This window comes from Trachypithecus francoisi, unplaced genomic scaffold (assembly GCF_009764315.1).
Source record: "Trachypithecus francoisi isolate TF-2019V2 unplaced genomic scaffold, Tfra_2.0 Lachesis_group6, whole genome shotgun sequence".
NCBI classification, from domain to species: domain Eukaryota; kingdom Metazoa; phylum Chordata; class Mammalia; order Primates; family Cercopithecidae; genus Trachypithecus; species Trachypithecus francoisi.
The window spans coordinates 108,698,218-108,711,565 of NW_022681471.1; the positions used below are offsets into that span (position 1 = coordinate 108,698,218).

Genomic DNA, 13,348 nt, shown 5'->3' on the forward strand with positions numbered 1-13,348 from the left:
AAAAGGCTGACTCTTAGACTGTTACTTTGGTGGCCCTACCAATGAACCGCAACTCAAAGTCCTTGTGAAGTCTTCTCCTGTATTATCTCAAAACTTGGCTCAGTAAGCATGACTCAAGGAGATGCTTGATAAGTAGTTATACGTTCTGAGTTGCCTGTAAAAAATCACTTGATAGAAAGATAAATGGAAAAAGTACATGGAGAGAAAGGCCCTCAGAAATAATAGAGAAACAGGCTCAGCAAACCCTGTATTGCAGTGGACTCCAGCCACAAGTGACCACAGGCAAGATCACAGGAAGAACCACCTAGCTGAGTCCAGCCCACATTGCAGAATCATGTGCAAATAAAACGGTTATTGTTTCAAGGCACTGAGTTTTAGAATGCTTTCCCTCCAGAATAGGTAGAAGAAACAATTGTTTTTGAAGCAATTATAGGAAAGATAGAAAGAAAGTAAACATAAACTGGATTTTCTTCAAGAAATAAATATGTATTATTCAGGTAGGCAACGAAAATATTGAATTTCAAATGAAGGAACAAAGTGAAAAAATGATAAGAATTCATGCCTTAATCTGTGAAGAGCAGACGGGATAGTGAGAACATGACATGTTGCCATGCCATTCTTCAAGTTCTGAGGTCTTTCTCAGAGGTATTTCTTCCATCTTTCAGAGACTTCTTGTGCTTGTTTGCCGTCACATACAGACTTTTTAGTTGTCAGAAGGAAGACTTAAGAGTAACGGGGCTACTCTATCTTGGCAGAATTCCACTGAATTCTAAACTATTTTCATAGTATCTATAGCAATTTATTACACATTTATTTTCTCTTAGGTAAACTACTTGAAAGTAAAAGCTTTTCTTTAAATCTTATTAAACCCAGCATTAGTATAGAATGAGTGAATAAATGGATTTTCTTTAAGTACTTTTTGATAGATGCTTACTTAGTATGTTCTTTCAATGAGAAAAAAGAGTTACATAGTCCTGAAAGGAAAAATCAAGACTTGGGCAAATGAACTACATACTAGATATAACACATTACAAATATGTCATTTAAAAAAATATGTTTTTAAAATGTTAACACACAAAAATCAATCACATTTTCACATAGTAACAATGTACACGTTGAAACCAAAATTAAACAGAAGATATCATTTACAAACATTCCAAAGAAAATAAAATACTTAGCTAAAATTTTAACAAAATGTTGGCAGGATTTGTATGCTGATGAAAGAAACCAAAGGAGGAAGTCCTAAATAAATGGAGGCACATATTGTCTTCACAGATAGTGAGACCCAAAATGGTCAAGATATCAATTCTCCCCAAATTGATCCATAGGCTTAATGAAATTGCCATCAAAAATTCTAGTAAGGATTTTTGTGGACATAGACAAAGTTATGCTAAAATTTACATGGAAAATAATAGGCCCGGCCGGGCGCGGTGGCTCAAGCCTGTAATCCCAGCACTTTGGGAGGCCGAGACGGGCGGATCACGAGGTCAGGAGATCAAGACCATCCTGGCTAACACGGTGAAACCCCGTCTCTACTAAAAAATACAAAAAAAAAAAATTAGCCGGGCGAGGTGGTGGGCGCCTGTAGTCCCAGCTACTCGGGAGGCTGAGGCAGGAGAATGGCGTGAACCCGGGAGGCGGAGCTTGCAGTGAGCTGAGATCCGGCCACAGCACTCCAGCCTGGGCGGCAGAGCGAGACTCCGTCTCAAAAAAAAAAAAAAGAAAATAATAGGCCCTACAATAGCTAAACACAATCTTTAAAAAGACATATAAAGTAGGAGAACTCACTCTAGTTGATATTTTTGCCACCAGATAGCTATACTAATCAATACAGATTGGTATTGGCAGAGGGATAGAAAAAGGTATGGAATAAATAACATAGAAATTAACCCACAAAAATATGCTCAATGGATTTTGAATAAAGATGCAAAAGTATTCAATGGAGGAAGCATAGCCTTTTCAATAAACAGTGCTGGGCCAATTGGATATCCATCCCCATAAAACTAAGCCTTAACCTAAGTAAACATCAGTCCTGAAATAATATTAATTCAAAATTAAGACTTCATGATGAAAATGCCAAAAGCAATTGCAACAAAAGCAAAAATTGACAAATGGGATCTAAAGAGATTTTGCACAGTAAAAGAAACTATCATCAGAGCAAACAGACAACCTAAGGAATGGGAGAAAATTTTTGCAATCTATCCATTTGACAAAGGTCTAATATCGAGTCTACAAGGAACTTAAACAAACGTATGAGGAAAAAAAACTCCATTAAAAAGTGGTCAAAAGATATGAATAGACACTTCTCAAAAGAAGACATTTAAGTGCCCAAGAAACATAGGAGAAAAGGTTCAACATTACTGATCGTTAGAGAAATGCAAATCAAAACCACAATGAGATACCATCTCACACCAGTCAGAATGGCGATTATTAAAAAGTCAAGAAACAACAGATGCTGGCGAGGTTGCAGAAAAAAAGGAATGCTTTTACACTGTGGGTAGGAATGTAAATTAGCTCAACCATTGTGGCAGACAGTGTGGCCATTCCTCAAAGATAAAGAAACAGAAACATCATTCGATGCAGCAATCCCATTACTGGGCATATTCCCAAATGAATATAAACCATTCTATTATAAACATAAATGCATGAATATGTTCATTGCAGCACTAGTCACAATAGCAAAAACATGGAATCAACCCAAATGCCCATCAATGATAGACTGGATAAAGAAAATGTGGTACATATACACCATGGAATACTACGCTGCCATAAAGAAGAATGAGCTCATGTCCTTTGCATGGACATGGATGGAGCTGGAAGCCAGTATCCTCAGTAAAGTAACGCAGGAACCGAAAACCAAATTCCACATATTCTCACTTATAAGTAGGAACTGAACGATGAGAACACATCAACACAGGGAGGGGAAGAACACATACTGGGGCCTGCTGGCACTGGGCAGGTGGGCTGGGGGAGGGATAGCATCAGGAAAAATAGCCGATGCGTGCTGGACTTAATACCTAGTTGGTGGGTTGCTAGGGGCAGCAAACCACCATGGCACACGTTTACCTATGTAACAAATCTACACATCCTGCACAGGTACCCCGAGACTTAAAATAAATAAATGCATACATACAAATAAAAAGAAAATAAGCATTTTTTCAAAAAAAAAATTAATTCAAAATTAATTACAGACTTAATGTAAAATGTAAAGCAACTGAATTTTTAACAATTTTTAAATCTTAAAATAAAAAATAAAACAAGGAAAAATCTTCAGGACTTAGCACTTGGCAGAATTTTTCGACTTCACACCAAAAGCATGGTCCATAACTGGAAAAATTCACAAATTGAACCTTATCATAATTAAAAACTTCTGCTTTGCAAAAGACCCTGTTAGAAGGATGAAAAGATAACCTGCAGGCCATCAGAAAATATTGGCAAACTACATCTCCAAAAAGAATTAATATTTAGAACATACAAATAATTCTCAAACTTCAATGAAGAGAACATAAATAATTACATTATAAAATGTACAAAAATATGGACATTTTACTGATGAGAAGAGAGATGGCAAATCAACACATGATTAGCCATTAGGAAAATGCAAATTAAGATCACAGTGAGTTATCACAATATGCCTACCAGAATGGCTACAATTAAAAGTAGTGACAACTGCAAACGCTGCAAGGATGTGGAGAAATCATACACTGCTGGTGGGAGCATCAGATGGTACAGCTACTTTGAAAAATAGTTTGATACGTTCTTATAAAACTAAGCATAAAACTACCACTCAATCCATATTCACTCTTGTACATGTATTCCAGAAACATAAACTTATATTCACCAAAAATTGAATAAATATTGTGGTAGTTCATACCATGGAATACCACACAGCAAAAAAAAAAAAAAAAAAAAAAAAGGCATGAACTATGGATATGTACAACACTTGGATGGATTTCAAAGGAATTATGCTGAGTGAAAAATCCAATTCCATAAGGTTCTATACTGTATGATTTCATTAATATTGCATTAATAAATGAACAAAACTATAAATATAAAGGATAGATTAGTGGGTGACAGGGGTTTGGGACTGGAGTTGGGTAGAGATGGATGTAGCTATAAAAGAACAATAGGAGGGACCCTTGAGGTGATGGCATTGCTGTGTCTTGACTGTATCAATGTCAATATCCCGATGATGATACTGTACCACAGTTTCACAAAATGCTACCACCGAGTAAATCTGGGTATGGGATCTATCTATGTTATGTCTTGCAACTGAATATGAACCTGCAATTATCTCAAAAATAAAATTTTAATTAAAAATAGGGTGCTAAATAACTTAGCATGCTACCATTTGGGGGGCACTGGAATGCTTCCACATGTACCAGCTAGCTTTGCATATGAAACTGCTAATAGTGCATAACTATGAAAAGGGGAATTAGAATTAAAAAGTTGGAGGTCAAGAATATGGAACTATTATTTTATTTTATTTTATTTTTAAGAGACAAGGCCTTGCTCTGTTGCCCAGGCAGAAGTGCAGTGGTGTGATCATAGCTCACTGCAGCCTCAAATTCCTGGGCTCAAGAAATCCTCCCACCTTATCCTCCTGAGTAGCTAGGACTACAGGTGCACACCACCACACCAGGCTAATTTTTAAAAAGTTTTATTTTTGTAGACACGAGGTCTATGTTACGCAGGCTGGTCTCGAACTCCTGGCCTCAAACAATTCACCTGCCTCGGCCTCCCCAAGCGCTGGGGTTACAGGTATGAGCCACCACATCTGGCCACCAAATTTTTATTATTTTAAAAGTAAGCTTGTTTTTATATATGGCCATAAAAGAAGACAAAAGAAATTGTTACACAGCTTTCCTTCATTCACTTTTTCATGTAAAAAGGAAAAATATAAATTTGAGTAAACTGAGTAAAGAGTCAAGAAGTATAGAGTAAAGAACTGTGTGGTATTATTCTGTCCAAAATAGATATTAAGAGAAGGAAATAATAAAGTTCTTGTTCATTATAATGATAGTATACTTATGTGTTTCCATTATGTATGCCATTTCATTGCATATATTCAAGTGTAAATGGAAATTAGTTTTATATGAAAAGCTTGATAAAAAATTTCATTGACAAGTTAATACACAGAATATTGATCAGAAACACTAGAACTTAGAATGGATGCTAACATTTTCAAGGCTCTAAAATTCTTTGCAAGTGAATTATTTAAAAACTAATGGTGACAGTTTAGTGGCCTGATAGCTAGCAATATGCCAAAATGTCAGTGACTCAACTGACAGCCCCTGAGCTCCTCTCACATCAACACCAAGCCACGCTATTTCAAATGCTGTTTATAAAGACTTTTGAGTACCCCTTTCCAAATTGGACAAGGAAGATGCAACAACACTCGCTTCAAATCGATTGGCATATTTGAATTTCACTGACAGAAGTGTCTCTTCCTGCAGTTTATCCCTCTCTAGATTGCCACTTGACACACATAAAGTTTAAAGTATTTGTCTTTTAGTTTCACCTTTTATTAAAACGTAGACATATGAACATATGGCAAGTGTCAACATTTTGGAAACTTTTCAATCTTTCATTCATTATTGCAACTGGAAATTCAGAGGATTTCTTTTTTTTTTAGACAGAGTTTTGCTCTTGTTACCAGTGCAATGGCGCAATCTCGGCTTACTGCAACTTCTGCCTCGCAGGTTCAAGCGATTCTCCTACCTCAGCCTCCCGCGTAGGTGGGATTACAGGCATGCGCCACCACACCCGGCTAATTTTGTATTTTTAGGAGAGACGGGGTGTCTCCGTGTTGGTCAGGCTGGTCTCAAACTCCTGACCTCAGGTGATCCACCCACCTCGGCCTCCCAAAGTGCTGCAATTACAGGCACGACCCACCATACCCAGCCCTTCCAGAGGCATGTTAATGTAATTTCTCAGAGTACTGGATCACAGTGTATATTTAAATACATCAGACAATTGCAACCTCAGTGTTTGCAAAATTCAGACTACTATGTGAAAACATCATTATTTTTCCATCAATAATGAGTGACGAAATGTAGTGTTGTACTATGGACATCCAACTCAATTCTAATGTCAGATAAATGAGGACACGCATTTGCTTATCTTGAAGAATCACCTTACCACATGCATGAACAATCAGAAATAATGATTATTTAAAAGAAACATAGCAGATATGAAATTACAATCTAATAACTATTGGTCAAATGGGAACAGCTAGTCCAAACAGGATTCTTTAACTGTACTAGTATGACAGTTATTGATCTGTACCCCTACAAAACCTCTACTTTTATTAAGAGTTATGTTTAATCATAAAAGGATTAGTAAACCCTAAGAGAAAGAAGAAGAGTTGCCAAAGGAATGATGCATTTGTTTGTTTATTTATTTTTGAGATGGAGTCTCACAATGTAGCCCAGGCTAGAGCACAGTGGTGTGATCTTGGCTCACTAATTTTTTGGATTTTTAGTAGAGATGGGGTTTTGCTATGTTGGCCAGGCTGGTCTCTAACTCCTGGTCTCAAGTGATCTGCCCTACTCTGTCTCCCAAAGTTCTGGAATTACAGGCATGAGCCACCGCGCCTGGCCAGATGTATTTGTTCATTTAAAATCCATTAGGCATTTTCCCGAAACACAACTCTTTACTGATACTCATTTATATTTTCCAACATTAACATAAAATACGTTGTCAGTGTTAGAAAGATACATTTCTGTTTAACTTTTATGCAACTTGACCTATTTCAATGTCCTAGCACACCTGTAGCCATGACTCAGCTTACAGGTAATTCTTACAGATGACAGTGAGAGGGAGGCATGATATTCATGACAGAGGAGTGTCAGCTGCTGATCAGGATTTCAGAAGTGGTAAATTTTTATTTGAAAAAGATACTAGGTGATTCTGAGACTTTCTCTGACTTTGGGAATCAGCTACTTTAGATTCTTCTTCATTTCTCTGAATAAGCCCAAATACAGAAAGCCAAATAAATAGATTTAAACACACCTTCTATATGACCATACCCAGCTTTGCTAATGTTCTAATAGTCCAATGACATACACGACCATCCAATGACATACACGACCATTCACAAAGGGTGTGATACACAATCCATGGGGGGCTAAATGCTTAAACTGAGGTTTTTAACTGCTAATGTGTTACATGGACACTGCTTCAATGCATTATCATTAAACAAAGTGCATATGCCTCTTCTAGAAGCTGACAAAGATGTGTAGACGTATGGTGAGTATCCTTGGAACTGAATGTTATTAACTTTGGTATAGGCCCTGAAAGTCTTGGGAACGTTTTTGTATTGATCTAGAAGTTTTGGTTAGCAAAACAATCTGGAACACAATCTTCATATTCTCTAACATGGTAATGCTTTCTTCCTCTCCCTGTGCACATACACACGTTACCTAAATCATCTTTGCAAATGTGTGTGAACCAGAAGTATCCATGCTCTATCTGTCTGTGAAGGGCAATAACAAAATGTTACAACTCATTTAGCAAGAAACTATGCATCCATTCTGCAAGTCTTTGCTTACATTTTATTTGCACCATTTTACTTCCTCTATAAATTTTATTTCATAGTTTTTAGTAATTCCTGGTAACATAAGTAGCTACCCAGATGGTATCTCTTTTCTCCATAAGCTAGAAATAATGTCTAATATAAATTCCAATCCCATCTTTTTATGATTTTGATTCTAAATTTTAGAAAGCAGCAACACATGCAAATATTGAGACAACGGCTTTAGGCAAAAGAGATAGCAGCAAAATTTAAGTATGAGAAAGCAGCCTGTGATTTCATTGATTCAGCAGTAATATAATTAAAGGGCTACCTGATGACACAGGCATAGAGACCGCTGTCCTGTAGCAATGTTGGCCGGAACCAAATGGAGTCTTCTTCTTTGCTCATTCTACTTCCATCAAAGGCTATTGGCTCTTCAAAGTCTCCAGGACCAGAACTTTTGTACCACATCAAACTGAGTCCAGCACTTTGGGCAAGGGAGTAATTTGCTCTGATATAACCATAAAAGAGTGCACATTTGATTCGAACAGGCTCTCCCACCAAAACTTGATATTTCTTGATATCGATAGACCAATCAGTGCATCCATCAGCTATAGTAAAAAAAAAGAGAGAGAGAAAGAGAGGAAAAACATTAGAGGGAAAAAAATAAGCAATCAGATGATTCATTCATCCAACAAATATTACTGAGCATCCATATTGCGTCAGGTTTAATTCTAGGCACAGAGCACATAGCAATGAATCAAACTGAGAATGGCCCTGCAAAGTAGTAGACTCTGCTAAAAAAACAATGTATTCTTCACTTAGTCTGCTTCTGCTGTTATTTACTATTAGTTTATACCAATGTGCTGGTTATTGATCTATTGCCTCTTAGTTCTAAATGTACCTTTCTGCCTGCTCGGTAAAAATAGATCTGGGCCTTGGAGATATGTTTTTCTTTACTAGCTGGCACTGAAGCTTGGTGGAGAGAGGGCACTGGCGAGACATTTCAGGAAGAAAGGGATTTGCTTCCTATTTTCAGTGTGCTCACTTGGCAGGCTCTTGCAGTGTGCAAGGCTTCTTCAGCACCTGGCTCCAACAGTGCTTGGCAACCAGCAGCTTGGCGATGTTTCCCAGGTACCTTAGAGGAAGGGTCTCTGTTAACTTGCAGAAGACAGATTTCTGACAAGTTCTGCTAGTATAGCAACTTAGCGATTTCTGCCATTTGGTAAGCGATGGTTGTACCTTCCCAATAAAGTGCGGATCTCTGCTCTGGGGATGAAAACATAGGGACTTTTTCTTAGGTGTGCTATCTCAGCCCCAGGGCTAAATGCATCCATTCCTCTATTCTTTAGGGTTCTTTTTTTGCTATAGACTGAATGTTTGTGCCCTCCCCTGAAAATCCATATGCTGAAGCCTTAACCCTCAATATGACAGTAAGTGGAGATGAGGCCTTTCTTTGGGAGGTAATTAGGGTTAGATGGGGAACGTCATGAGAAGGAGACTCTTGATGGGATTAGTGCCCTTATAAGAAGAGACACCAGAGAGCTTTCTCTTTCACTCCATCGTGATTACAAAAAAGAGATCATGTGAGCGCACTGCAAGAAGGTAGCCATTTGAAAGCCAGAAACCAAATTGGCTGTACCTTGATCATGGACTTCCCAGTCACCAGAACCATGAGAAATAAAAATCTTTTGTTTAAGCTACTCAGCTTATAGTATTTTGTTATGGCAGCCTGAGCAAACTAATACATGTTTCTTTTACGATAGCCAATCCCTTCATTACTATGATCCCCTGTTACATTTAATAATTATTTTTATAAACTTTCACTGTTCAAATGACTGTGTTTTTTCTCTGACTGGACCCAAACTCATACAATTGAGAATAAACATTTTACAGCCAAACAATATAGAAATCAATAAAAGTGAGTTGAGCTCTGGTAGTGTTTTTTTCACAGCCAGAGACAGAGGTAAACAGTCACTTTGCTCTGACTTCTGGGAGAATCGGAGAAGTGTACACAAGAAACCATGTTGGGAAATGGGGAGGATGGGGGTGAGGTGTGATTGGGTTTTCTGTGTTTTCTGTAGGTACTATCTTCCAAATGACATCTTGACACCATTTTTAGATCACCCCTCTCCCTGCACACACATACAAAACAACAGGTTCCCACAGGGCATCAACATTATCATCATCACGGAGAAGTTGTGAATTTACTGTTTAGAGAGGGCAGTTGCCCAACACTTAGCAAGAAAATCAATTTGGCATTACTCAGAGTATACAAATGTTGAGCAAAAGGGCAAAGACTGAGAAAACAGGACCTCTGACAGCAATAACATTTGAGTATTGCAAGAAGGGTTAAACTCACTACAAATTAAAAAGAGGGCAATCTAACAGCTCTGGGAACAGGATAAACAATACAGTATTCAAGAGAAGAAAAATGATCTAGATGAAAAGGAGGATGTATATTACAGCAAGGAAGACACACAATAACATGTGGAATTAATTATCCACATTTATTATCTTTAAATTATATCTAACATCTAATAAGCACTTAACGATGTGTCAGGAGTTTATAAACTTTCATTTACTATTCACAGAAATATAAACTGAGGCGTTTGAACTTGCTCTTCCCTCGGCCTGGAACATTTTTCGCCAACCAACAGCATGGCTTTCTCTTTCTTTCTTGCCAAATAACACCTCCTCAGAGAGGCCTTTTGCCTTTCCATCCTGGTCACTTGATCCACAGTATGCCTTGATATTTTTTTCGCAAGACCTACTGCTATTTGATGTTATATTATATATCTACCTTGCTTTCTGTCTCCCCAGTTGAATGTAAATCCCTTGAGAGCAGGGATGTTGTCCTTTTCACTTCCCTTTTTAGCCACAGTGCCTAGAATTGTGCCCGCTAACCGGCTTAGGATACATTTACTAAATGAATAAATGAATGAATGCTTGAATAAATAAGCAAAATAAACACTTGAATTACCAAGTCATACAGCTGAAGAAACTCCATGTCAGCTAATAAGGGTGAGTGCTGGGTTCTCACCCAGATTTATCTGAACCTAGAATTAATTCTCCCTACTGTCACATATTGTTTATTAATAAATGTGTCAATTTCATAGCCTTCTTTGATTTAGTTAATTTCAATTACCAAATTTGGGTTTAAAATTTTTACAAAAGGGCTGTATGGAGGTACTATCTAGAGTAAATATGCTGCAAGCTTGGTGGGCATCATCAATGTCTGAGTCATTGTCATAACACCTGTCAATGACTACTGTAGAGCTGACATACCATGTTAAACAGGATGAAAAAACTACATAGAGATGTCCAAGTTATATAATTGCATATGATATTTATCGAAACAGTTTTGTATATTTTCCCATTACATAAAATGAATCCTAGGTGGTAATTTTTTAAACAGTTATAATTTTGATTGTAAGTTTAAAATTATTTTGTTTCACCACTATGTAAATTACAATAGAATCAAGTTAATATAACTGACTATCTGCCATGGAGGGTATCACTGCTATTGAAAAAGGTTGAAATACCTTCAAGGTTGGAGTCTATAAACCGTATGATAAAATTATTCGAGTCTCAGAAGATTTGTAGTATAAAGCAAAATGCTTGAAGGTAAGCAAAAAGATTTAGTCTAGAAAGTTTTAAAAAGTTAGTAACAAATTAGATCAAGAGACTAGAGAGAGAGTTGTGCTGAGAATGCATACAGATATTAATACATACTTTCAGAATATGCTTTCTGAGAAAACGCTGGAAGAAAATCACAAATATTACTGAAAATTACTCTTATTCCATACTTAAATATTAGTCAGGAAAAAAGTTTCATACGGTTCAATGTCATGTGCCAAAGAAAAGTTAGAGGCAAAATGAAGAAATGACATTACTTGGTGTTCATTTCAATATGGAAACAGATGGAGGATCTATGGCTTAGGAGGTTTTACTACCATTAAACTAAATGCATGCTGTTCAAAAATAAACTTAAGTTAAAATGGTTCAATAATTCCTGGGAAAAGATGGCAAACAGTATAAAGAACAATTCAAGGCATACTCAAATTATTTGAATAATTTTTTCCCCCCCCAGAGACGGAGTCTTGCTCTGTCGCCCAGGCTGGAGTGCAATAGCAGGATCTCGGCTCACTGTTTTTTTTTTTTTTTTTCCACAGATGGAGTCTTGCTCTATTACCCAGGCTGGAGTGCAATGGCAAGATCTCAGCTCACTGCAACCTCTGCCTCCCAGGTTCACGCGATTCTCCTGCCTCAGCCTCCTGAATAGCTGGGACTACACTGCATGTCACCACGCCCAGCTAATATTTGTATTTTTAGTAGATACGCGTTTTCACCATGTTGGTCAGACTGGTCTCAAACTCCTGACCTCGTGATCTGTCCACCTTGGCCTCCCGAAGTGCTGGGATTACAGGTGTGAGCCACCGTGCCTAGTCTGCATAAAATCATTTAAACGAACGACGGAAATATGTCTCTCTTCAACAATTACAATAAAACATTTCACTAAATGAAAGAAGTGATGAAGGAGATACACTTTTTTCCTTTGTTAACGTTTTGCCTTATTTCCACATGTGTTCTCTCTCACACCTTGTATGTTATATTATTGTTTCTAAACCAGGTGAAAATAAATTAGAGACCTAATGATATTTCATCCCCAAATACTTCAGTATGTATCTCCTTCTGAATAAAGACTTTAAAAATACACCCACAAAGTATATTTGTTAACCTTGTGTAGTGAGACATTTCAAATCTTAGAAGGGTATGTGATAACTTACAATCTAACTCTTGATGAACAGAATTGCTGTTGATCCATTCAGTTTTTTCTTACTTCACCACACAAGCTTTGTTGGCTTGGAAACAATCATTCCAAAACCATATTTCTAGACACTGTTGATTTCATTGCACATTAATTGTATGTAATTTATCTAACTTTTATTATTACTGTTTTTTAAAATTATCATCAGGTAATTATAGACACTGGTAGTATTTAATCTGTTTTTCTCCCTTTTGGAATAAAATACCCTTCCATAAGTCTCTCTCAGAAAGTTTGCTATTGGTACTCTCCTTCCCTGATGGGAGGATTCTATGGAAATACTCCAGTTCAACATATCTCTGCAGTACACGTTCTTTCACAGCCAGTGGGAGTTTATGAAGGAAGCCATGAAGTTACATTGGGCAGTGGGTAGTAAGAAGTACCATGTTCATCATTTTTGTTACCGCCATAAAAGTTCTGGGAGCTTATATGAAGACAGTAATGAATTAAGATTCAGAAGTAATTCCTTCACTACCGACATACTATGAAGAAAAGCTACCTACATTGGCTATTGTCATATATTAAAATAAAGAGTAGAGAAAGTATTTTAAATTAAGTCACTATTACTACCTATGTAAGAGCTAAAAATACTTTCATCGTCACAAACTTGAAGTTTGAATTCTTTAAAAAAAGTCTAATAATATAAACATGTTGCATACTAATATGAAAGTGAAATACTATATTTATAGAAGGATAAATTATGTTACTTTAAAGTAAAGTTGGACATCCCTAATCAGAAAATCTGAAAGCCCAAATGCTCCAAAATTCAAAACTTTTTGAGTGCCGACAAACATGATGCCACAAATGGAAAACTCTACACCTGACCTCACTTGATGGGTTACAGTCAAAATGTAGGTTCACAGAACACAATTTATTTAGCATCACCAAGGAAAATATAAAATTACCTTCAGGCTATGTGCATATATGAAACATAAATCAATTTGATGTTCAGACTTGGGTTCCATTCCCAAGATATCTCATTATATACTGTATATGCAAGTATT

General features: G+C 36.9%; 1 protein-coding gene across 1 annotated transcript in view; it reads right to left on the reverse strand.

The window, feature by feature from the left end:
* Positions 1-8,203, reverse strand: part of IL1RAPL1 (interleukin 1 receptor accessory protein like 1) — a 708,593-nt gene extending 700,390 nt beyond the window's left edge. The window contains 1 exon segment of the mRNA XM_033201300.1: positions 7,848-8,203. Within this exon segment, the coding sequence (XP_033057191.1) occupies positions 7,848-8,203 (356 nt within the window).
* Between the last annotated feature and the right edge of the window lie 5,145 nt (positions 8,204-13,348).